Genomic DNA, 25,758 nt, shown 5'->3' on the forward strand with positions numbered 1-25,758 from the left:
GGCAGTCCTCGGTAGAAAAGTCACCAGGTCCGGATTGGATGCATCCTCGGTTACTGAGGGATGTCAGGGTGGAAATTGCAGAGACATGGCCACAATCTTCCAATCCTCCTTGGATAAGGGGGTGGTGCCAGAGGATTGCAAATATTCCACCCCTGTTTAAAAAAGGGGAGAGTGATAAATCCAGCAACCCGACAGTTAGCCTGATGTCAGTGGTGAGGAAACATTTAGAGACAAAATTAACTGGCATTTTTGGGCTATTGAATGAAAGTCAGCAGGCATTTGTTAAAGGCAAATTCTGTTTGACTAACTTGTTCAAGTTCTTTGATGAAGTAACTGAAAGGGTTAATCAGGGTAGTGTGGTTGAGGTACTCCTTAGAACAGAGAAGGTGAAGAGGAAATTTCATAGAAGTGTTCAAAATCAGTTTGAGAATAAATTGGGAGAAACTGTTTCCAGCGGCAAAAGGGTCGGTAACCAGAAACACAGATTGAAGGTAATTGGCAATAGAACCAGAAGAGAGATGAGAATTTTTTTTATTTATGCGCGTTAAGACGCTCTGGAATGCACTGCCTGAAAGGGTGGTGGAAGCAGATTCAATAGTAACATTCAAAAGAGAATTGGCTAAATATTTGAAGGGAAAAACAATTACAGGGCTATGGGGAAAGAGCAGGGTGGTGGGACTAATTGGACAGCCTTCTTCCGCGCTGTATCATTCTATAAAATTTAAGAACTGTTGGCACACGTAGGAAGTGTGCTTATTTCCACCAACTTGAAAACTGAAAAGAAGAATTTCACTGTGTTTTTTTTTTAAATCATGGAAGGCAACGAGTAGGTAGTACCATAACCAAACTCACATCCAACACTGCACAGGTAGCAGGCAGAGTGTACGAGTAACACATTTAATAAGGGGCAATACTTGATCATCTCTTCTGTTCTAGCCTCTTGAGAGACAGAGACAAGAGACACATCCCAAAGTGTTTTACAGTCAATGGTGTACTTTTTGGAAGTGCAGTCACTGTTGTTATGCAGGAAACACAGCAGCCAATTTACACACAGCAAGCTCCCACAAACTGCAATGAAATGAATGACCAGATAATCTGTTTTGGGGATGTTGGCGGGATAAACGTTGGTCAGGACATAAAGAACCCCACTGAGGTACAATAAGTTTTGGGTAAAAGTCAATTTATGAGAATTGATTACAAACCTATAAATTAGAGAACACTAAATCCTACGGATTATTGTTCAATTGACCCACAGCAATGTGGTTGACTCGTAACTGCCCTAGCAAGCCACCTGGTTGCAACAAACCACTACAACAAAGTCACTGTGGGAGTATCTTCACCACATGGACTGCAGAATGCAGCTCACCACCACTTTCTCATGGGCAAATGGGGGATGGGCTATAAATTGCTGGCTTTGCCAGCAACGCCCATATCCCATGAATGAATAAAAATAAAACTCAGAATTGATATTGCACCAGTGGTTAAACCAGAAATAATACAAATGTGTAACACTTTGAAAAGCAATTATTGAGACCATGGAGAGTTCCAGAAATGATAAAGCATGAAGCTACACTCGTAAACAAACAAAAGAAAAAATATTGTTTGAACAGCATTTTAAGGGACATTAACGTCTGCCCAGTCAGCTATAATTTCTTCTACCTTGGTTGTAAGGTTAGAACAAACATACATATTGCAGCCAAGGCTTCCCTGTGAAAAGTGAAAAACTGTTGAGAACAGCTCAACAGATAAAAGCATTTCTCGTTCTTTTGGTCCACCTAGTGGCAGCATGCAGTATTGTGCTGATAAAGAAGATGTGGTGACAGTTATTTTGCTTTTTAAACATCGAACTGAAACTGCAAGTAACTGTTATCCAGAGCTACACTACAAAATATATCAGATGGTGAAAGGAACTTTAGGAATGATACTAGAAGTAGCAATGTGGTACTTCTAGCAGCAAGCAATTCATCTCGACCTTTTTCTCGGAGATATAATGAAAAATAGCAAGATTGAGATAACAATGGCTAAGTAAGTAGAGGCATAGAGTACAAAAGCAAGGATGCTATGCTTTATAAATCACTGGTTAGGCCTCAGCTGAAGTACTGTATTCAATTCTGGGCACTGCACTTTAAGAAGGATGTCACGGCCTTGGAGAGGGTAGCAAGGAGATTTACTAGAATGGTTGAGGGATGAGGGACTTCAGTTATGTGAAGAGACTAGAAAAGCTGGGATTGTTGTCATTGGAACAGAGAAGGAGATTTAATTGATGTGTTCAAAATTATGAGGGGTTTTGATGGGGTACATAGGGAGAAACTGCTTCCACAGGAAAATGGGTTGGTAATCAGAGAACACAGATTTAAGGTAACTGGTAAAAAAAAAATCGGAGGGGAGATGAGAATATTTTTTTTTAAATGAGAGTTATGATCATCTGGAATGCACAGCCTGAAAGGATGGTGGAAGCAGAATCAGTAGTGACTTTCAAAAGGGATTGGATAAACTTGAAAAGGAAAAATTTGAAGGGCTATGGAGAAAGAACAGGGGAGTGGGATTAATTGGAGAGTTCTTTCAAAGAGCTGGCACATGAACTATGGCCTCCTTCTATGCTGTACGAGTCAAAATAACTCCAAACCATCTGTAAGCTAAGAAGATCACTTAAAAGATAAAAGGAATGAAAAAAAACAGTAAATAAAGTTAATCCTCAGGAAGTCAATTAAGGACAACTAAAATGATTTTGTTCCCGACGGTGGCTGGTATCAAGTGTTCATAAGGTTGGTGGGGTATTGGTCAATGTGTCTCATGGTTCATTGGGGTCTCCTGAAAGTCATTTTGTTCACCTTGAGGAATTTCCCATATTTTGTTCATCCTGAATTAGCCCAAGATTTTATAAAAATCTGCTTTATTGCCTCCCCCAGGAGATTACGCATGACTGCTGGTGTGTGGGGGGCATTAGAGATCATGCTTCTCAGTTGCACCATGGCTGTATGGACGAGGTTTGACGGACAAGCTTTGACGGACAAGCTGGACTTTTCCCGTTCGTAATGATAAAATAGAAAAGCAGTTCATTGGCAACAGCTAGAATGAAACAAAGTGATTTAGCTACTTTAGTAATGTAATGTTAAAGACCAGACACAGGTTCAGTACAGTGGAAACTCAATTAACTTCTAGGGAGCAGCGTGCGGCGGCCCGACCCGGAAATGGGCGCAGTCCCGGCCTGCAAGACCATCGGCAAGCCGGGGCCATTGGAGGGAGCAGCATGCGACAGCATACCACTGCAGGGAGCAGCACGTGCTGCTGCAGGAGGGCGACGGCTACGAAGCCAAGTCGCTGATTGCAGTGTGTGCAGGCACAGCAGGAGGGGTGAAGGAGCGGCAAGAGTCCGTAGAGGGAAGTGACCAGGGCCCAGGAGAGGTGTGAATCTGGGGCCCAGAAGAGATGAGGGCCCAGGGGCAGCACGGGCCAGTCCACACTGCGATGTGTGCACGTGCTCAGTCTGTGCAACAGAGTTGGTCTCCAGTTAGTCTTGGGTAATCTTTTCCACTGGACCAAGACCTAGCTCTGTCAAGCCCGTGTGGTGGCTGGTGTGCAACAGCCACCACACGTTTAAAAAAAACCAAGTACAGGCATCTTCCACTCTTCACAATGTAGTTCGGGATCTGGAATATTAGGTCCTTCATTAAAACTCCTGTGAACTCATCCCTTTTTGGCGTGGAAGCAAGTCATCCTCGCTTCGAGGGACCATCTATGATGACGATGAAGAACTTCCATAATGGAGGGGTGCCCTGATAGATAATCGAGTTGCAGCACAATGCAGATAAAAGACTCAACTAGAAGTTGACTTGGCCCTCCCCCCCAATTTCTATGCAACATGTTTTCTTGGAGCATAATTTTCATAGCCCAACAAAAGACCAATCTGACCTGAATCCCTGACTAAAGTCAGTATGGGATGCAACCTGAATCTACAACCCAATAGCCCAAAACTATGACGCGTCCAAAAGTGCTAACTCCTGCCTATCCTACATAAGAACATAAGAAATAGGAACAGGAGTAGGCCATACGGCCCCTTGAGCCTGCTCTGCCATTCAATATCATGGCTGATCTGATCATAGACTCACTTCCACACCCGCTCCCCATAACCCCTTATCCCATTATCGTTAAAGAAACTGTCTATTTCTGTCTTAAATTTATTCAATGTCCCAGCATCCATAACTCTCTGAGGCAGCGAATTCCACAGATTTACAACCCTCAGAAGAAATTTCTCCTCATCTCTGTTTTAATGGGCAGCCCCTTATTCTAAGATTGTGCCCTCTAGTTCTAGTCTCCCCCATCCGTGGAAACATCCTCTCTGCATCCACCTGGTCAAGCCCCCTCAATCTTATATGTTTCGATAAGATTACCTCTCATTCTTCTGAATTCCAATGAGTGGAGGCCCAACCTACTCAACCTTTCTTCATAAAACCCCCTCATCCCCGGAATCAACCTGGTGAACCTTCTCTGAACTGCCTCCAAAGCAAGTATACCCTTTCGTAAATATGGAAACCAAAACTGCATGCAGTATTCCAGATTATCCATTCTGTTCATGGATAATCCTGAATGCAGACATTAGAAGGGTGAATATTAAGGACTCCATCGTAGATGCAAGCAAGTTATTTGACTTTGAATGTAAGCACCAAATTGAAGAACATGAAGTTAAAATGACTCGAGATCAGACAAAAATCTTTTGTCTCGTTCCAGAGTAGCAGATAAGCAGAACAGACTCCAACAAAAGCAGTTGAGATGGAGTTGGTTAACTCCTTCATAGAATGTACAGCACAAAAACAGGCCATTCAACTAAACCAGTTTATGCTCCACTGGTGCTTCCTCCAGTCTTTCATCAACTATCAGCAGAATCCTCTATTCCCTTCTCCCTCATGTTTGCTTCAACCACTCCCTGTGGTAGCGAGTTCCACATTCTCATCACTTTCTGGGGTGACCATCTTATATTGATGGCCTCTAGTTTTGCTCTTCCCTTCAAGTGGAAACCATCTCTGTGTCTACTCTATCAAAACCGTTCATAATTTTAAGACCTCTATTAGGTCACCTCTCAGCCTTCTCTTTTCCAAGAGAAAAGAGGCCCAGCCTGTTCATCCTTTCTTGATGGGTATAACCTAGCATTTCTGGTATAATCCTTGTAAATCTTTCAGGAAATATTTGGCTGAATTAGGACCAAGTTTCTTGGGATAGACATTGATTATGACGACCAAATATTCCACATAAGTGCATGACTCCTACGTTGCTGGGGGAGAATGCTATCTGTGTGGAGCAGGTGCAACAGCTAGCTTTGAACAGTAGAGATGAATAAAAGTACTGAAGTTTTGCTTCAATACCTTTGTGGATCAGAGAATATTTGTGCAGAACTTCAGATTAAAAAGAGATATGGCAAAGTCCTTGATTGGCTAAAATGTACAAGGTTTGTGGAAGTAGCAAGCTTGAGGTGGCAAGTGATCTCTTCTCAGGCCATATTTTTTGTTGTAACCCCCGAGAGGACCTGTCCATCTTGCATTGTCACCCAGGTACAGGACATAGATTGTTTAACATAAATATACTTGTTGGGGTAGTTCTTTGTGTGCCAGATGCCTACAGTACCTCACTCAAGTGGCCATCTTTCTTTTGATGATGTTGTCGAGGCTCACACATCAATAACTGTGGACAGCATCACAGCCAAATCTGATTTGGTCCTCATCGAACACTTACACAAGCACATCTTCCAGTGATGCTCACTGGATAGAGACTGAGCAGGAAATCTGGCCGATTTCTCCACCCTCCCTCCCCTCCAATCCAAAAAGTGCTAAAGCCAATTGGAACAATCCTACTGCTGCCTCAGTCGAAACATAAAACACAGCACAGACCAGGGATCAAACTCAGAGCCTACTGGTCTATAAGGCTTAGTATTACAATACCACATTGTGCATTTTACTCATTAGATGGGAATTCAATTTTTTTTTTTATATACTTGTGATGTTATGACTCCATGTACATTTCTAATTTTAAAAGCCACAGGAAACCTTGCATATAGTTAACAAAACTAGGCATGCAAGTGTTACTATCCTATTGGAATAGTCACTTACTGTAACTTGGATTTCAACTCACCATTGTAAAGGGAGCCTCCTTCTGCATATTCCATAACGAGGCAGACCTGAAATGAAGCATCAGTGAGTTAAAAGAATGAATTTGGATATTTCCCATGAAATATTGATGTTGTCTTTCTTTTTAAAAGAGAATAATGCCCGCCCCAAAAAACTGTATGAAATTAATTGAATTAACACAGATCATGTGACTACATTTTAACCCACACACTTTAAAGTGCTGATTGGCCCTAAATTTTATGACAACAAATCCTCAAGTGTAGAGTAAAAATCGATTTTAAAATTAAACACATTTTTAGATTTATCCACTTTAAAATTGTTACCGTTACAATATCTAATTTTTGATTACATTTTTCCCTTCTGGTCCAATTTTTTCAGCCAGCACAATACATTGCGAATGCAGTAATTTTGAATCTGCTCAGTAAAACACCCAAAGATTTCAAAAATGATAGAAATCAACAAAAGGAGAAACTCTCAGCTTCTCTCTCCTACCTTGGGAAATCTAACTCCCACTTAAAAAAAAACTGTCCAAGCTGTGCAAATCTTAGCAGTTTGCTACATTTAAAAAAATCTTTCAACTGCTTTTTTGAACTATATAATCTACTGTGCCATGAAATAATGCAGGGAGGGGAGAAGAAACAAAGAATATTTGTAGGGGTCCACTCTTACATTCCTGAATGTATCCAGCAATGGCTTCTCTTCTCTCCCCAAACTGTTACATCTGGAGTCCACAAGGAATAATTCTTGGCCTCCTCTTCTTTCTCATCTCCAAGCTGCCCCCTTGGCAACGTCTTCTGCAAACATGGGGTCAGCTTCCACATGAACACTGACAACACCCAGCTTTCTCTCTCTCCACTACTTCTCAGTCCCTTATTGCTGTCAGACAGCTTGTCTGGCAACCAGTCTAGACTATGCAATAGTCTTCACCTCCCCACCACAAACTCCATACCCTTGCTATCTAACCCATCCCCCTGCCAGCCAGTCTCAGGCTGAACCATTCTGTTCGCAATCCCCTGCTCACTCTCTTCACTGAGGTTACCACCCCTCCTACAGTCTTTGATGCAGTCAACCACACCATCAACATCTAAGCCTTTGCTCCATTGTCCACTTTGTGGGACTGCGCTCATTTGGTTCCACTCATACCTATCAGAGTGTAACCAGAGCATCACCCCAGAGCTTCTCTTCTACCCCACACCATTACCTCGAGTCCTCAAGATCTATTCTGGACCTTCCTTTTCATCTACATGCTGGTCCTTGGCGAAATTATCTTAAAAGGGGCCCTGTATACCATTTAAAATACTGCGCATGCACTGTTTTTCCCATTGAAAAGCCAGTGAGCTGATTGCGCGGGAAGTCCAGAGTGCTGCGCAGCCACGCAGCTTAAAGGGAACATTGCTTTTCACCAGCTTTCTCGACTCCTTCACTGCCTGTGTTGTCAGACTGCTTTCCGATATCCAGTTATGGATGAGCTAAATTACGTCCATTTAAACATGAGGAAGATTGAGGCCATTGTCGGCCCTTGCAATAAACTCCACATTCCGCCTTTGATTCCAGCCCCCCTTTAGACTCAAACACTATGTTCCTATAACTCTAGCCTTTTGTGTGCCCCCGCCCCCCCACATCCAACATTGGCAACAGTGTCTTCAGCCACCGAGGCTCCATGCTCTGTAATTTCCTCCTTAAACTTCTCTGCCTCTTCACCTCCCTATCGAAGTCCTCCTTAAAAATCTACCTTTTTGATCTCTGTAAAGGGGCGTGGAATTTCTTTCCATGTTAAGGTGCTTTATAAATGCAAGCTTCTGTTATTAGTAGATTAGTAGTTGAAATAATTGGTAGCAGAAAAAAAGCCAGGAATTATCTTTGCTCTTCAGGATGATCCTAATGTAGTGGGTGGTGCTGGTAGTGGTTTCGGTCAAGAAGTTAAGTTTATAGAATGCTCTAGAAGGTGGGGAGAGGGGTATTTAGGAAGAGATTCATGACTGAAGGTTCTGACACTGATTTTAGCTTTGGATTATAACTCACTTATTATGTCAGCCCCCTTTAGGAGATATAAAATCATCTCAAAAATAGAAATATAAAGCACTGTATTTTGATCAAACAATAGTAATATACAATTAAGTTACATAGCCTGAAATGATAGGTAGGATTTGAATTACATACTGGATTTAGACAGGCCCCATACAGTTTCACAATATTGGGATGCGTTACACGTGACAACTGCCGAAGCTGTAACAGAAGAGAGAAAAAAAAAGTTATGAAAACAAAATAAAAAGTTGAGACACAAACCTATGCAGTGGAACTTCCATTGGCTGCTGCAGTGGGAAGATAACCCCGCCCACAAAGTGGAGAAAGGAAATTAATGATAATCAAAAGTCCCCAAATGTGGTGTTGCACACATAGTACAGCATTACCCTAGGCATGGGAATGAAGACAAATACAATACAAATAAGCTGAATGTAATCTTTCTTGGTTTTTAAGATCAAGTTATGCTAGACAGGAAGAGATTGGAGTAAGTGAACTGTATAGTGAGGCAATGTCTTCTGCAAGGCTTTGCTTGCAAAAAATCTGTAGGATAGTCAGGAAGGCAAATATTCAAGGTTCCACTACGTTCTTGTTTGTAATGCTACTTTAATTTTATGTAATTCACAAAACTATAAATCTATTCCATAGCATGGTCATAAAACATTGGATGTTTAGAACACATACTGATGACAAATTAATCTGGAATAAAATTTTACATCAGCCAGAATTTTGTACAACATAGGGTTACATATAACTTAATCCCCTTCTCATGCGGTTTAGTAGCCGGGCTCATCTTTTCCCAAGTCTCTTGGATAAGAGTGTCTATGGATGTTTTATATATGCATTTCCAGAAAGCATGTGATATTACATCAGACATTAACAAAAATGAGAGTGCACGGAATTGGAGTTAGCCTTTTGACAGAGTGTAGGGAGCCTTGGACAGACCCCATCTGGAGTTTGCCGTTCACTTTTGGGCACCGCAACTCAGTAAGGATATATTGGCTTTGGAGGGGTGCAGTGCAGGTTCACCAGAATGATATCGGGGCTTAGAGGGTAAAATATATATGAGGACAGCTTGCATGAACCTGGCTTGAAGCCCCTCGAGTATGTATAGAAGATTGAGCGGTGATATAACTGAAGTACTTAAAATGTTAAAAGAATTTGATAGAGTAGATTTGAAGAAACTATTTCCTCTGGTGGGGAATCAAGAATAATTTTTTAAATTAGAGCTGGGCTCTTCAGCAGGGAAATGAGGAAGCACAGATACTCCGTTTTGAGTACTGTTGAGGGGGATGACTCATCAGGGGAGGGCAGCAGCAGCCAAGTTCATGGCACCGTAGCTGGCTCTGCTGCGCAGGAGGGCAGAAAAAAAGAGTGGGAGAGCAATAGTGAGAGGGGATTCGATTGTAAGGGGAATAGATAGGCGTTTCTGCAGCCGCAACCGAGACTCCAGGATGGTATGTTGCCTCCCTGGTGCAAGGGTCAAGGATGTCTCGGAGCGGGTGCAGGACATTCTGAAAAGGGAGGGTGAACAGCCAGTTGTCGTGGTGCACATTGGTACCAACGATATAGGTTAAAAAAAGGGATGAGGTCCTACGAGATGAATTTAAGGAGCTAGGAGCTAAATTAAAACGTAGGACCTCAAAAGTAGCAATCTCAGGATTGCTACCAGTGCCACGTGCTAGTCAGAGTAGGAATCGCAGGATAGCTCAGATGAATACGTGGCTTGAGCAGTGGTGCATTCAAATTCCTGGGGCATTGGAACCAGTTCTGGGGGAGGTGGGACCAGTACAAACTGGACGATCTGCACCTAGGCAGGACCGGAACCAATGCCCTAGGGGGAGTGTTTGCTAGTGCTGTTGGGGAGGAGTTAAACTAATGTGGCAGGGGGATGGGAACCAATGCAGGGAGACAGAGGGAAACAAAAAGGAGACAAAAGCAAAAGACAGAAAGGAGATGAGTAAAAGTGGAGGACAGAGAAACCCAAGGCAAAAAACAAAAAGGGCCACTGAATGTAAAGGGGCTGCAGGAGGGGTCAAAACTAAAAATCATGGATTAAAAACTAGTATTAAAACACTCTACCTAAACGCACGCAGCATTCGAAATAAAGTAAATGAGTTGACGGCACAAATCATTACAAATGGGTATGATTTGGTGGCCATTACAGAAACATGGTTGCAGGGTGGCCAAGACTGGGAATTAAACATACAGGGGTATCTGACGATTCGGAAAGATAGACAAGAAGGGAAAGGAAGTGGGGTAGCTCTGATAATAAAGGATGATATCAGGGCAGTTGTGAGAGACGATATTGGCTCTAATGAACAAAATGTTGAATCATTGTGGGTGAAGATTAGAGATAGTAGGGGGAAAAGTCACTGGTGGGCGTAGTTTATAGGCCCCCAAATAATAACTTCACGGTGGGGCGGGCAATAATCAAGGAAATAATGGAGGCATGTGAAAAAGGAACGGCAGTAATCATGGGGGATTTTAACCTACATATCGATTGGTCAAATCAAATTGCACAGGGTAGCCTGGAGGAGGAATTCATAGAATGCATACGGGATCGTTTCTTAGAACAGTATGTTACAGAACCTACAAGGGAGCAAGCTATCTTGGATCTGGTCCTCTGTAATGAGACAGGAATAATAAACGATCTCCTGGTAAAAGATCCTCTCGGAATGAGTGATCACAGTATGGTTCAATTTGTAATACAGATTGAGGGTGAGGAAGTAGTGTCTCAAACGAGCATACTATGCTTAAACAAAGGGGACTACAGTGGGATGAGGGCAGAGTTGGCTAAAGTAGACTGGAAACACAGACTAAACGGTGGCACAATTGAGGAACAGTGGAGGACTTTTAAGGAGCTCTTTCATAGTGCTCAACAAAAATATATTCCAATGAAAAAGGGCGGTAAGAGAAGGGATAACCAGACGTGGATAACCAGGGAAATAAAGGAGAGTATCAAATTAAAAACCAATGCGTATAAGGTGGCCAAGGTTAGTGGGAAAATAGAAGATTGGGAAAATTTTAAACAACAGCAAAGAATGACTAAGAAAGCAATAAAGAAAGGAAAGATAGATTACGAAGGTAAACTTGCGCAAAACATAAAAACGGATAGTAAAAGCTTTTACAGATATATAAAACGGAAAAGAATGACTAAAGTAAATGTTGGTCCTTTAGAAGATGCGAAGGGGGATTTAATAATGGGAAATGGGAAATGGGAAAATGGCCGAGACCTTAAACAATTATTTTGCTTTGGTCTTCACAGTGGAAGACACAGAAACCATACCAGAAATTGCTGGTCACAGGAATGTGGGAAGGGAGAACATGGAGACAATCACTATCACTAGGGGGGGTAGTGCTGGACAGGCTAATGGGACTCAAAGTAGACAAGTCCCCTGGTCCTGATGAAATGCATCACAGGGTATTAAAAGAGATGGCAGAAGTTATAGCACATGCATTCGTTATAATCTACCAAAATTCTCTGGACTCTGGGGAGGTACCAGCGGATTGGAAAGCAGCTAATGTAACGCCTCTGTTTAAAAAAGGGGGCAGACAAAAGGCAGGTAACTATAGGCCGGTTAGTTTAACATCTGTAGTGGGGAAAATGCTTGAAGCTATCATTAAGGAAGAAATAGCGGGACATCTAGATAGGAATAGTGCAATCAAGCAGACGCAGCATGGATTCATAAAGGGGAAATCATGTTTAACTAATTTACTGGAATCCTTTGAGGATATAACGAGCATGGTGGATAGAGGTGTACTTAGATTTTCAAAAGGCATTCGATAAGGTGCCACACAAAAGGTTACTGCAGAAGATAAAGGTACGCGGGGTCAGTGGAAATATATTAGCATGGATAGAGAATTGGCTGGCTAACAGAAAGCAGAGAGTCGGGATAAATGGGTTCTTTTCGGGTTGGAAATCGGTGGTTAGTGGTGTGCCACAGGGATCGGTGCTGGGACCACAACTGTTTACAATATACATAGATGACCTGGAAGAGGGGACAGAGTGTAGTGTAACAAAATTTGCAGATGACACAAAGATTAGTGGGAAAGCGGGTTGTGTAGAGGACACAGAGAGGCTGCAAAGAGATTTAGATAGGTTAAGCGAATGGGCTAAGGTTTGGCAGATGGAATACAATGTCGGAAAGTGTGAGGTCATCCACCTTGGGAAAAAAAACAAAAAAAGGGAATACTATTTGAATGGGGAGAAATTACAACATGCTGCGGTGCAGAGGGACCTGGGGGTTCTTGTGCATGAAACTCTTTTGAGTTTACCTGAAAATAAACATAAACATTAAACCGTGCCACCCGCCTGGGTGACACAGCAGACATTTTCAAGGCCCCTTTTTTTCTCCTTTTTTTTTTGGGTTTTTTTTTGGGGGCGCTAAAATCAAATTTTTTACAGTGCCCCCTATAAAAGGGGAGGGGGACACTAAAAGCACCGGCAATTAAAACAAATTAAACTTTAAAACGTAAAATCAAATTAAAATTTGGTTGCCGGGCGTGATGATGCACTCCAGTCCCTCCGGTGCCCACCTCTCGCGGAAGGCCGCGAGCGTACCGGTGGACACCGCGTGCTCCATCTCCAAGGACACCCTGGACCGGATGTTCTTGTGCATGAATCCCAAAAAGTTAGTTTGCAGGTGCAGCAGGTAATCAGGAAGGCGAATGGAATGTTGGCCTTCATTGCGATAGGGATGGAGTACAAAAGCAGGGAGGTCCTTCTGCAACTGTATAGGGTATTGGTGAGGCCGCACCTGGAGTACTGCGTGCAGTTTTGGTCGCCTTACTTCAGGAAGGATATACTGGCTTTGGAGGGGGTACAGAGACGATTCACTCGGTTGATTCCGGAGATGAGGGGGTTACCTTATGATGATAGATTGAGTAGACTGGGTCTTTACTCGTTGGAGTTCAGAAGGATGAGGGGTGATCTTATAGAAACATTTAAAATAATGAAAGATAGACAAGATAGAGGCAGAGAGGTTGTTTCCACTGGTCGGGGAGATTAGAACTAGGGGGCACAGCCTCAAAATACGGGGGAGCCAATTTAAAACCGAGTTGAGAAGGAATTTCTTCTCCCAGAGGGTTGTGAATCTGTGGAATTCTCTGCCCAAGGAAGCAGTTGAGGCTAGCTCATTGAATGTATTCAAGTCACAGATAGATAGATTTTTAACTAATAAGGGAATTAAGGGTTATGGGGAGCGGGCGGGTAAGTGGAGCTGAGTCCACGGCCAGATCAGCCATGATCTTGTTGAATGGCGGAGCAGGCTCGAGGGGCTAGATGGCCTACTCCTGTTCCTAATTCTTATGTTCTTATGTTTTCACAAAGGGTAGCAGAAATCTGGAATTCCCTCCTCCAAAAGGCTGTGTATGCTGGGTCAATTGCAAGTGCTCAAGACTGAGATCGATAGATGTTTGTTAGGCAAGGGTATCAAGGGATATAGAGCAAAGGCAAGTAAATGGAGTCGAGGTGCAGAATGGCCTACTCTTCTTCCCATCATCATCATAGGCAGTCCCTTGGAATCGAGGAAGACTTGCTTCCACTCTTAAAATGAGTCCTTTGGTGGCTGAACAGTCCAATACGAGAGCCACAGTCCCTGTCACAGGTGGGACAGATAGTCATTGAGGGAAGAGGTGGGTGGGACTAGTTTGTCGCACGCTCCTTCTGCTGCCTGCGCTTGGTTTCTGCATGCTCTCGGCAAGACTTGAGGTGCTCAGCGTCCTCCCGGATGCACTCCCTCCACTTAAGGCGGTCTTTGGCCAGGAACTCCCAGGTGTCAGTGGGGATGTTGCACTTTATCAGGGAGGCTTCGAGGGTGTCCTTGGAACGTTTCCTCTGCCCACCTTTGGCTCGTTTGCCGAGGAGTTCAGAGTAGAGCGCTTGCTTTGGGAATCTCGTGTCTGGCATTTGAACAATGTGGCCTGCCCAGCGGAGCTGATCAAATGTGGTCAGTGCTTCAATGCTGGAGATGTTGGCCTAGTCGAGGACGCTAATGTTGGTGCGTCTCTCCTCTTCCTATGTAACTCCACCAGTTAGCCTATCTGAGCGACTATAGGGAGTGGCTCTTCGGCATAAACTAACACACTGAGACAAATATATACTGTGCCTATTACCATCAGGTTTTTAATTGTTTGAACATTACAGTTAACTGCTCAGAATTTAAATCTCTACGAAAGTAATTTAGTTTGGGGATTTGCTGCAACAGTGGGGATAGAATGTCTCTAGTAATTTTAATTTAATACCAAACATCAAAATTGGGCTTGGTGGTTTGTGTGGTCGGCAATTGTAGTTATAGATGAAATACCAAACCAATACAATTTCACATTCCAAAACCTTTGCTGACATACAAGGATAAATTTTGTAAGGCTGCAGCTCCTGTATAAAGCCTCAGTCACAACTACGAGGCACAGACTTTGGAAATTAGACAAGAAGGTTTATGTGGTCAGCAGCATTTCAAAAAGTTAGCACACGTGCAAATTAGTACCATACTCGATTTCATGGTTTTTTTGCCAGGCCTCCTGTCTCTGTGCAGCTTGCTCATATAAAATGGGCACACTATTGTTTGGATGGCTTCACCTTGAAGAGTTGGCTATATGAAGGAAACAGTACTTTAGAGTTGATTATTTTTTGCTGCTTCTTGTATTGCTTTATCTGCATTTTCATTGGTACAGGGCTTCCTGTCGTTGTAAAGTGCTGATTTTTTTTTTTGCATTGTAATACTTTCATTTCTAACTCATTTTCCTTCAACAGTCTTACTTCAATTGCAATTTCACTTGTCGCAACCAAAGTCACCGGAATGTAAATTTCTTTGAGATCTCCAATGGCATTTTCAGAGGTGGAGCATGAAAAGCAGTTCTCAAGGGAGATGTCAAGCAGATGAGACTACATCTCAACCACTTGGTATGCAGCTATCCTTGCCCCAGGATCTGCATTTACGGGCTTAGACAGTCATTACTGGGTATGTCAGAAAAGACCTGTCTTCTGTTTCATAGGAGAGGCTGTCACAGTTATGCCATCTCATAGAAGGTGACATGCAGACAACTTCTACCACAGGAATGGTGCATCATGTGGAGAAGGTCAGTACTGTATTAAGCTTTTGCACCAATGAATCCTTTCAAATTACCACCGATGAAATGTACCTAATCAGTCAGGCAGTTGTGCCCAAACGCAACAAGCAAGTAACAAAGATCTTGCTTGCAAGAGACAACACTTTCCCTCTAGAAAACACAACACAGTTTCCAGCTGCTGAAGTTCCCAAAAGTGTAGAGCATCACAGAAGGCATCCATGTGGCCAGCTGATTCCTTCACCTGGGCAGCCTGCTTCAACGGATAATATTTTGTCAAGTTAGCTAACTGCATCCATCTGTGGACGTTCTTGCAAACTTCAGCGAGGGTCGCAGGATACTGTGTGGTGGTGCCTTACTCAGGACCACTAGTGTCACTGAACACTGTTCTTCCAGGCCTACAGTACAAGACAAATGATAGCATGCTAGCTCCCTGAATACTTTCAAACTGAGATACTTTGTGATATTTGTGTGGTTGTGAGAGACAAGAGTGCAGCACAGCATTAGGCCGGACCTTGGTGGGGGGGCAGGGGATGGCGGCTTGTTGCTTCATCTTTCCTTACTACCTCCAAGTTTGCCTTGCACCAGATAGTTATACCACATCAGTGAAGCCTTCAGGTTCTTGCGATTTATGAGCCGTTCGGGTTGGGGCCTGTTCCCTTGGATTTTATACCATCTGGTCCATGGGATTTAATTTGAAGAAGCATCTGCAATTATGACCAACCTATGGGTCAGCAGTTGATCAAAAACCGTGTAGCTAAATTGTATTACAATGATCTGATGTGTGTGCCAAGACTGTGAATGACATTGCATCTTGACTGCTAAAGTATGGATATGCAGGAGATGCAGTCAGAGAGCTGTAGGGTTGCATGAGAACTCACAATAGGCAAGCAGTAAATGTGGAGCACAATGGCAGACAACTCTTGGTGGCACAACCGTGGACTTTTGACACAGTAAATGATTCACCAGTCATATCCCTCGAAATGTGGCATCTTCTCCTGCTTCTGTACAGACCATTCAGCCTGTCCAGCACTACCTGACAAGTGCGGTGAATTGCAGATATCATAAGGATATTTAGAAGGATATGATGTTCATGAAAATTTAGTTCACCAAATTTTTATTTGGGGAGGAAAAGCCAGAGGAGCCCTGCATCATTTTTGTCATGGTGACATAATGTATTTCAACACTGTATAAAACTGATTAGGCCACAGCTGGAGTACTGTGTGCAGTTCTGGTCATCGCATTACAGGAAGGATCTGATTGCACTGGAGAGGGTACAGAGGAGATTTATGAGGATGTTGCCAGGAGTGGAGAATCTAAGCTATGAGGGCAGATTGGATAGGCTAGATTTGTTTTCATTGGAACAGAGGAGGTTGAGGGGAGACCTCATTGAGGTGTATAAAATTATGAGAGGCCTTGATATCGTGGATAGAAAGGGTCTATTTCCCTTAGCAGAGGAGTTGACAACCAGGGAGCATAGATTTAGAGTAATTGGTAGAAGATTTAGAGGGGATTTGAGGGGAAGTTTCTTCATGCAGAGGGTTGTGGGGTCTGGAACTCACTGCCTGAAAGGGTGGTAAAGGCAGAAACCCTCACCATATTTAATAAGTACTTGGATGTGCACCGGACCTAGAGCTGGAAAGTGGGATTAGGCTGGATAGTTTCTTGTTGGCCTGCATGAGCCGAAATGGCCCCCTTCCGTGCTGTAAAAGTCTATGATTCTATGAATATAACATACATCACTGTACACAAAGATTTTCAAACATTTTTTCGTTAAAGACCTTCGAAAAGAAATAAAATCAACCATATTGTGACACAAATTAAACATTTCTGCCTATGACTGATTATTTATTGGTTTCTTCCTTGCTAGTCACAGAACACATAGGGTTAAAATTGATTACTGCTAGTTGCTCCTGCAGGCTAGAGAGACTACACATCCCAGCTTGGCCAATACTGACACCTCATGACAAGGCAAAGATTCAGGAAGGACTGGATAAGCATGGATCGACTGCTGCGATGTGCTTGGACAGGGACAGTCTTATAGACTATTCAAAGTAGTTGGAATTCCTCAAGCTGTTCCATTCACTTACAAGCATCCTGTGGAACTGCTTACAGTTCATTTGTTTAACAATTGTAGTTATGTAGATAAATGCTATTTTGAATCTTGAAATTGGCTGACCATCTAAAGTAGTTAAGAGAAAGAATTTTTAATTCCTTTTGTTAGTTATCTTCAAGAAATCTTGGCTGTATTGCAACCAGAGACATGCATTATATAGCTGTAAATATACTGTTTGTACTGAGCATTTATTTATTTAATATTCAATGAATTTGTCCAGTAGTTTATAAACTGAGCTGCAGTCTGATTCTTTATCTACTAAAGAAAAGATAATAACATGGCAACATGTGATAAAATCTAGTAAACTGGAGTACAGCGACACAGATTCTCTATTCAGTCCCTAGGACTTAATAAATTTACTTAGATATCCAGAGACACCTCTCAGAGCACCAATTTCCCCCCCCCTCCCCCCAACCCCACCCGAGCAAAAAAAAAACCTTCTCCAAGACTTTTAAGTGTACCAGACATCATCTTGCAGGCAAGAGTCTGCAGCCAATCTGCTACCAACGCTTTGCTAATGTTGCTCTAAATACCAAGATGTGTGGGGGAGAGGCCCATAGTGGCTTTCTGGGAAGTGTGGATAAAGGGGAACCAGTGGATGTGGTGGATTTGGACTTCCAGAAGGCATTTGACAAGGTGCCACATAAAAGGTTACTGCACAAGATAAAAGTTCACGGGGTCGGGGGTAATATATTAGCATGGATAGAGGATTGGCTAACTAACAGAAAACAGAGAGTCGGGATAAATGGTTCATTCTCTGGTTGGCAACCAGTAACCAGTGGGGTGCCGCAGGGATCAGTGCTGGGACCCCAACTATTTACAATCTATATTAACGACTTGGAAGAAGGGACTGAGTGCAACGTAGCCAAGTTTGCTGATGATACAAAGATGGGAGGAAAAGCAATGTGTGATAAGGACACAAAAAAACTGCAAAAGGACATAGACAGGCTAAGTGAGTGGGCAAAAATTTGGCAGATGGAATATAATGTTGGAAAGTGTGAGGTCATGCACTTTGGCAGAAAAAAAATCAAAGAGCAAGTTATTATTTAAATGGAGAAAGATTGCAAAGTGCCGCAGTACAGTGGGACCTGGGGGTACTTGTGCATGAAACACAAAAAGGATAGTATGCAGGTACAGCAAGTGATCAGGAAGGCCAATAGAATCTTGGCCTTTATTGCAAAGGGGATGGAGTATAAAAGCAGGGAAGTCTTGCTACAGCTATATAAGATATTGGTGAGGCCACACCTGGAATACTACGTGCAGTTTTGGTTTCCATATTTACAAAAGGATATACTTGCTTTGGAGGCAGTTCAGAGAAGGTTCACTAAGTTGATTCCAGAGATGAGGGGGTTGACTTATGAGGAAAGGTTGAGTAGGTTGGGCCTCTACTCATTGGAATTCAGAAGAATGAGAGGTGATCTTATCGAAACGTATAAGATTATGAGGGGGCTTGACAAGGTGGATGCAGAGAGGATGTTTCCACTGATGGGGGAGACTAGAACTAGAGACTAGAACTTAAAATAAGGGGCTGCCCATTTAAAACAGAGATGAGAAGAAATTTGTTCTTTGAGGCAGCAAATTCCACAGATTTACAACCCTCAGCGAGCTGTGGAAGCTGGGACATTGAATAAATTTAAGACAGAAATAGACAGTTTCTTAAACGGTAAGGGGATAAGGGGAGTGGGCAGGGAAGTGGAGCTGAGTCCATGATCAGATCAGCCATGATCTTATTGAATGACGGAGTAGGCTCAAGGGGCCGTATGGCCTACTCCTGTTCCTATTTCTTATGTTCGGCCTCTACTTCACAGTAAGGCTAAAATGACACTGCATGGCGAAATAGCAGTTAGAAGTCTGTCCCTCAACCAGGCAAGTCCATGCAATTATTATGGAGCTAGACCAGTCAGACAATGGTGATTTCCAACATTGTTTTTTTAAAATAATTCTTCACCTATGCTTTAGTGTGTCTGCAGGAGCTAAAATCCATCTCCTGCTACTTTCAGGGCCAATACCCGCCTTCAACAAAACAAAACCTGAATCAAACCCCAGGTTTTGATCTGCAATCTCTAGGATGAAAAGGTATATGTAATGGAATTACCTCAACGATGAAGGCTTTCCTCTCCGATTCACTTTCAATTTGCTTTATAGCTACATCTTTTCCACGCCATTTTGCTTTACACACAACTCCAAAGGCTCCTCTTCCAACAACCTGCAGGACAGAATGAAGAAAAAAAAAAGTGAATAAACTAGGTTTCCACAAATTCCTTTATTCGTTCTTCATTTAATTCTTCTCAATTCAACCTGCATATTAATATTTTAGTTAGACAAAAAAAGATCATTCAGGATTATTTAACACTGAAAAAGGAAGAGAGAATGCATTATCCATTACAATTGTTCATATGCTGATTCGTGAGTCCTGGCAGTTTTGAATGTGGTCATCTATGCAAGACTTCAGGAACCAGACTGCACTATATAAAAGCGCTTTCAGTCAAGTAGATGTACTAACACTGTAAAAGTGCTAATAACTCAGTAACACTTTAACACTTAAACCTCAGTTGCTAGAATGCAGGATATCAAATACAAGACAAGTTATATTTAACACAGAAGCCAATGATGGAGAGAATGAAATCACAATTTAGTCCTTGAAACTATCAGCAGTGATAGTTACAGGGCACTGGCATTTCTGAATGAATTGATTAGCTGAGGTTTATCAGCATGCTTCCATTCCAGGAAATGGTAAGAGATATGGGGAGAAATTGGCCTCCATTGCGCTTCCCGTTAGCGCCTCTGGGTGGGCGATATGAGAGCCTACTGACACTGCGACCAGGTGTGGAGAGACTACCAACGCCCGCGAACTTGCCTTGCGGCGGTAATCCTAACACCATGATCTCCTGCGACCCGGATATAGTGACGTCATCCGGTGCGCAGTGCCCTGGTACCGCCCCGGATGCGAAATTCAGTTCCGCCCCTTGCAACATCGGCGGGCGTCAACACCAGCAGTTGCAGGAGACGTTGTAAGGTAGGCTGACCGCTTCGGGAGTGGTATTTGAAGGGATCGCTGTGAGGTAAGTGAAAGCATTTTTTGCAGCCCTCTACAGTTATAGTCCTTAGGGCTGATCGTCATTGATCGCTGCTGCCACTGGCGAGCAGGAGAGTCGATTTATTTTAGAGCCTGCAACAATGGCCCTTCCCTTTAAGGAAGGGAAGGATTCTCCGATCCTGGCAGCCCTGCACTGGACATAGTGGCAGAGCTCTGCATAATGCCTGTTGCCCGCTTTAGCTCTCCAAGGGAAATGGTAACATTTGATTTAGCGCTCCATTTCCTTGCTGGAGCACTAAACCGGAAGTTCGCGTCAGCTTCATTTGGGTAGCGCTCGCAAAAGTTATCGCCCAAACGTGGCGCTGATCAATTTCTAGCCCATGTATCTTAATCAAAGACCAGGCACAGCTCCAATTCAGCAATCCATTGCACTGTACTGAATTACTGATATACTCAAATAAGGACATTAATGGTGCATCTAAATATATCTATTGAATGGGCTTTTCATGTTTTATGTCCTTAAGAAAATAATAAATGCTGAAATATGGGTGAGTAATTTTAACTTCTAAGGACAGGAGGGAATTAAAAAAAATTAAATTCACAAACCTGACACCAACCTGTCCACTTCAGATTTTAACAGAGGCAGTCCGTCACTGAAATCTTTTAAAGAGGTTGCGTGCCTCCATTTTAACTCAATTTTTATTTTTAAACGCATAGAGGCCGGGATTCCCGGACCATGGGAATTCCGGTAGGTAAATGGAGGTAAGAAGGGCTGGATCCAAGAGGTAGGTGACTTTATTGCACTGCTTGTGGGCCAGTTTCCGATCGTCCAAATCTCCCCCTCTGCCACGGTGTCCGATTCACCCTAACCTTACCCCCCCTCCCCCATCCCCCACGATGTCTCACAAACAGCAATGAAAAAATAATGACCAGCTAATTTGATTGATGATATTGGTTGAAGGATAAATGTTGGCCAGCGTACATGAAAAACTGCCCTGCTCTTCGAATAGTGCTATGGAATCTTTTTGCTACTTGAGAAGACAAATGGGGTTTTGGTTTAACACCTCATCTGAAAGACAACCCCTCCAACAGAGCAGCATTTCCCCAGTGCTGCACCGCCATGTCAGCCTCAATCAGGTGCTCAAAGCTTACAGTGCGACTTGAATCCACAACCTTCTGCCTCGTTTGCCTGGATTTTAGTTTTTTTGCGATTTCGCCCGTTTCCGGGCGCAAATCGCGGCAAAATCAAAATTTCAGCGCCAGGTTGGCGTTAGTACCAGAGTGCGCAACTTTCACCAAATGAAAGTTCATGATGGGCATTAGCACCAACTCTGGCATGGCACCACAGAATTTGTGCGTCGGAGCCAAAAGTTCCAGACCTAAAAAAAAATTGGCCATTCTGATCATGTGCAAGTTTTTTATTGTACTTCTTTTCCGTGCTTCTGGTCTGCTGTCCGATCGCAAAGGCTTATGCAGGGCACGGCCGCGCGCATGCCTAGTGCACCTGAGGCTGAATCAGTCATTTTATTATGCGATTTTGATGGGGGAGGAGGACAGCAGACAGCGTGCCAGACAATTTTCACAAGAAGCAAACGAAGCTCTTGTCGGGGCTGTGGCGAGGAGATGGCAAGAACTACACAGTAGGGGTGAATCTAGACACCTGCCAGCCATTTTTAACAGAATCTGGAGGGAGATTGCTGAGGAGGTCTCTGCCTCAGACACAGTGGCCAGGAGTGGGAAGCAGTGTCTATAGTGTACCTATGAATGACTCCACGAGGCAATGTGTTGTACTCAAACTGCAGTGACCTTGGTCCTTTATTCCAAACTCCAGAGTGAGGCAGCCGCATGGTGGCTCCCCTTTTATACAGTCCCTGCCACCAGGGCAGGAAACTGCGGTCTCCACCAGTTGCACCCTCTAGTGGTGCCAGCATGTATATACACAGTGTAAACCTTATTGATAGTACATCAGGTAAACAAGTCTCTATCTTATGCAACTATACAGTGACTACAGAGTATATCTATAGTGTGCATATATAACAGTGCTGGAAAAAGTTTAATAATCTTTGTAGGGTCGTTTGAGTACAATTTTTATTGATGCACTCCTTTATTACTTAAATTATAAATCTGACACTATTTGTTCTCATGCTGTTGCTGTCTCTTAGCACTCTGTGGGTTGCCTCCTAAAATGCACGACACATAGGTAGGGGTGAGTGTGGCACTCTATTTGCCAGGAATGATCTTTACACATTAAGTGTGCTTGCTGAGATCTCATAAGATGTTTCCGCACTTCGGCGTCCTCCTGATGAACCACATACAACTTCCAAGACCATTAAACAGAGGACTGTATTAAATGCACAGTGTAGTATAAGTGCTTTGGTGGCTGTGTGTGCCACAAGAGCAGATGGTCCCTCTGGCAACCATTCCCATTTTCATCTTATCAGGCAAAGAAGTCCCATAACCACCATGAACAGGTGCGGACAGGCGGTGATCCGCCTCAGACCCTGCCAATGGTGGTGCTGACCCCTGCTTGTATACGGAGAGTACGTTCTGCACACTGCCTGGGGCAATGATATGCAGTGTCTCTGGACTAGATATAATGGGGTAGCGGCGGTCGTTCAAATGAGCCTGTACTATGTGACCTTCCTCATGTCACCCTGCCCCCTCCCCTGCTGCAAACCACTCGTCAGTTGCTTTCTACAGTTGCCAGTCACAGGCGCCGCATCCGTTGGATCAACCCTCCAAGTCAGCCCCATCATTTGGAGGAGGAGGAAGAAGAGTTGACAGAGTAGCCAACTACGGGAGGGCAGATGCACTCTACACTTTTTTCCATTGGCAATCATCTCGTCCGAGGATGATCTAACATTCCTGGGCTTTGAGATCTCGGAGGCTCCTGGGACTAGTGGCGTGCAGCAACGCAGTTCTGGGGTCGAATCCCCTATGCCATTTCTCCAGAGGGAGAGTCGGCAAAGTCGGTCTGCTGACAGACAGGCAGACGTGGAACTGGACATGGTGGGACTGTCCAGAGAGAGCATCCAGCTCACCAGTTAGCTCTTTGATATCCTGGGTAGAATTCCCGCGACCAGAGAATCTCACTGCGATCATTACGGAGGTAGGGTCACAGATGGTTGGTGCGAGCCGTGAAACCTGCGAGGCCATCACTGCCCACACGAGGCTGGAGTCCCGGAGCGTGTGGCGAGCAGCCTTTCAGAGCTCCCCTGTGTGACACCCAGACACACCCCACACCACCTGTGACTGTCGATGCCGATGAAGAGGCTCTCCAGTCAGAAGCTGGGCCTTCCATGTCACAAGCTCATCCAGTGTCTCCCCGTTCCCCCCCACCCCACCCAACACAGCAGCGCTCTGACAATTTTGCTGCACATCATCATGGTGGCACTTTGGGTAGCAGCAGGCAAAGGAGTGGGAAAGCCAGTGGTAAAAGACAGTGGGGCAGGGGTGTTGGTTATAATGTTGTAGTTGCTGCTTAATCACACTTTGTTACTTTATTAAAGTTTCAACGTTTGCAAATTATGTTAAGTTATAAAAGTTTACAATGTTTCATAAATTCTTTTGTTCACCTTAACCGTTCCTGTGTAGTGTCTCATTTGCAGAATAAGAGGGGGAATAGTCAACATGGTGGGATAGAGTAGCCAGGCAACGGTCAAACGTGCCGTTCACTCTTCAAGCAAAGCATTCAATTATGAGCTGTTGACGCAAGGCTTTTGCAGCGGCAACATTTCCACGATGCCTCTCCTGTAGTTGTGGTGGGGGTGGCATGGGTTCCTCTTTCTCGTCTTCCTCCTCCCCTCTCCTGAGGTGGTTCTGCAATCTCCATTGGCAAATTCTGTCCCCTCATGATAGCCAAGTTGTGCAGCATGCAGCACACCACAATGAACTCAAACCTGCTGAGGGGAGTATTTCAGGCAGCCAGAGTTGGTCCAGGCAATGGAAGCTCTGCTACAGCACTCCAATTGTCTGTTCAACGATGTTGCGTATGGCTGCATGGTTCTCATTATAGTGATGCTCTGCTGCTGTCTGAGAGTTCCGGAGTGGGGTCATGAGCCAGGTAGCGAGGCCGTAACCTTTGTCCCCAAGCATCCAGCTCTGTTCTTGTAATTGACGCTGGAACAGGCCTGAGACAGTGCTCTCATACAAGATGAAAGCATTGTGGATGCTCCTTGGATATTGGGCATTGACTGCCATGATGCGCTGAGTATGGTTGCAGACAATCTGTACGTTCATGGAGTGGAATCGCTTTCAGTTTCGGTAAACCTCTGGATTCCGTAAAGGTGCTCGCAGGGCGATATGCGTAGAGTCAATGGCACTCCGAACCTTGGGTAAGCCAGCAAATCGTCCAAAACCTACAGCCATCTCATTTTTGGCCTCCTTGGTCATTTGGAGGTTTATGAATTCCATCCTGCATGCGTACAGTGCAGTAGTCACCTGGCGAATGCAGCAATATGTAGCGTACTGTGAGATGGAGCATATGTCCTCTGCTGATGCCTGAAATGTGCCGGAGGCATAGAAGGCAAATGCCGCAGTCACCTTCGCCTCGATGGGCAGTGCAGTCCTGGTGGCACTGGTAGGTTGTAGGTCTGTCTGTGTGAGCTCTCATATCTCTGTCAGCACTTCTTTTCGGAAGCGCAGCCTTCTGACGCACTATGCCTCAGAGAGCTGCAGATGTTCCCTGTAAACTTGTTGGGGGTAAGGCCCCCTCCTCAGACGTCTGTGACGTCTTTGATTACTTTGAAAATGATCAATAAGCCTTCTTGCGGCTCAACACTGTATAAATATAGCAGCCAGGAATAATGGCTGACATAGTATAGCCCCCATCTTTTAAAATGTCCTTAAAAACAAACTATAAACTCACATAAACCTCAAGAAAAGTATCAGTAATGCAGCGTTCTTCTCCCAATGCTTTTAATCACTCAGAACTCCGACCTTCTCCTCCGTTTCCAGGATGGCGCCGTTAGCGCCTGGTGAGCGACTGCTTTTAGCTGTCAGGTTCCCGGGCGGACGCTAAATCGGGCATTATGCTTGAAAGTTCCGCCCGGGGCGCTTGTGCAGCGATGCATGACGATTTACGTCAACCAAACGGACAAAACAGCAGATGGACACGAAGTTTTAGCGCTGCCGCAAAATCATTGCTGAAAGTTCCGCCTGGGCGCAAAATCTTGTGCGCCTCAATTCATGGTAAAAAAAAAAATCGTTTTTGCGCCCCGCCCAGGTGCTAAATGGGGCACAAATTAGCCGAAAATCCAGCCTAAAAGTTGGCACATGAGCAATAACCACAATTCCTTGTATAGTCCATTATTTTGTCATCCATAATAGTTTTGCAATAACACTTAAATCATGAAAGTACAACAACAGCAAAAGGAACGGCTCACATTATATTCAAC

At 43.9% G+C, this 25,758-nt stretch overlaps 1 protein-coding gene across 4 annotated transcripts in view; it reads right to left on the reverse strand.

Moving 5' to 3' along the window:
* The window catches only part of map3k7 (mitogen-activated protein kinase kinase kinase 7), a 163,528-nt gene that overhangs the window by 113,985 nt on the left and 23,785 nt on the right, over nt 1–25,758 (reverse strand). For all 4 annotated transcript variants that reach the window (XM_070885382.1, XM_070885381.1, XM_070885380.1 and 1 more), the window contains exons 2-4: nt 19,421–19,531; nt 8,280–8,345; nt 6,124–6,169 (exon numbers count right to left, since the gene is read on the reverse strand). In XM_070885382.1, the coding sequence (XP_070741483.1) occupies nt 6,124–6,169; nt 8,280–8,345; nt 19,421–19,531 (223 nt within the window). The remainder of the gene's footprint in view (nt 1–6,123; nt 6,170–8,279; nt 8,346–19,420; nt 19,532–25,758) is intronic.

The sequence above is a fragment of the Pristiophorus japonicus genome, chromosome 7 (assembly GCF_044704955.1).
Source record: "Pristiophorus japonicus isolate sPriJap1 chromosome 7, sPriJap1.hap1, whole genome shotgun sequence".
NCBI classification, from domain to species: domain Eukaryota; kingdom Metazoa; phylum Chordata; class Chondrichthyes; family Pristiophoridae; genus Pristiophorus; species Pristiophorus japonicus.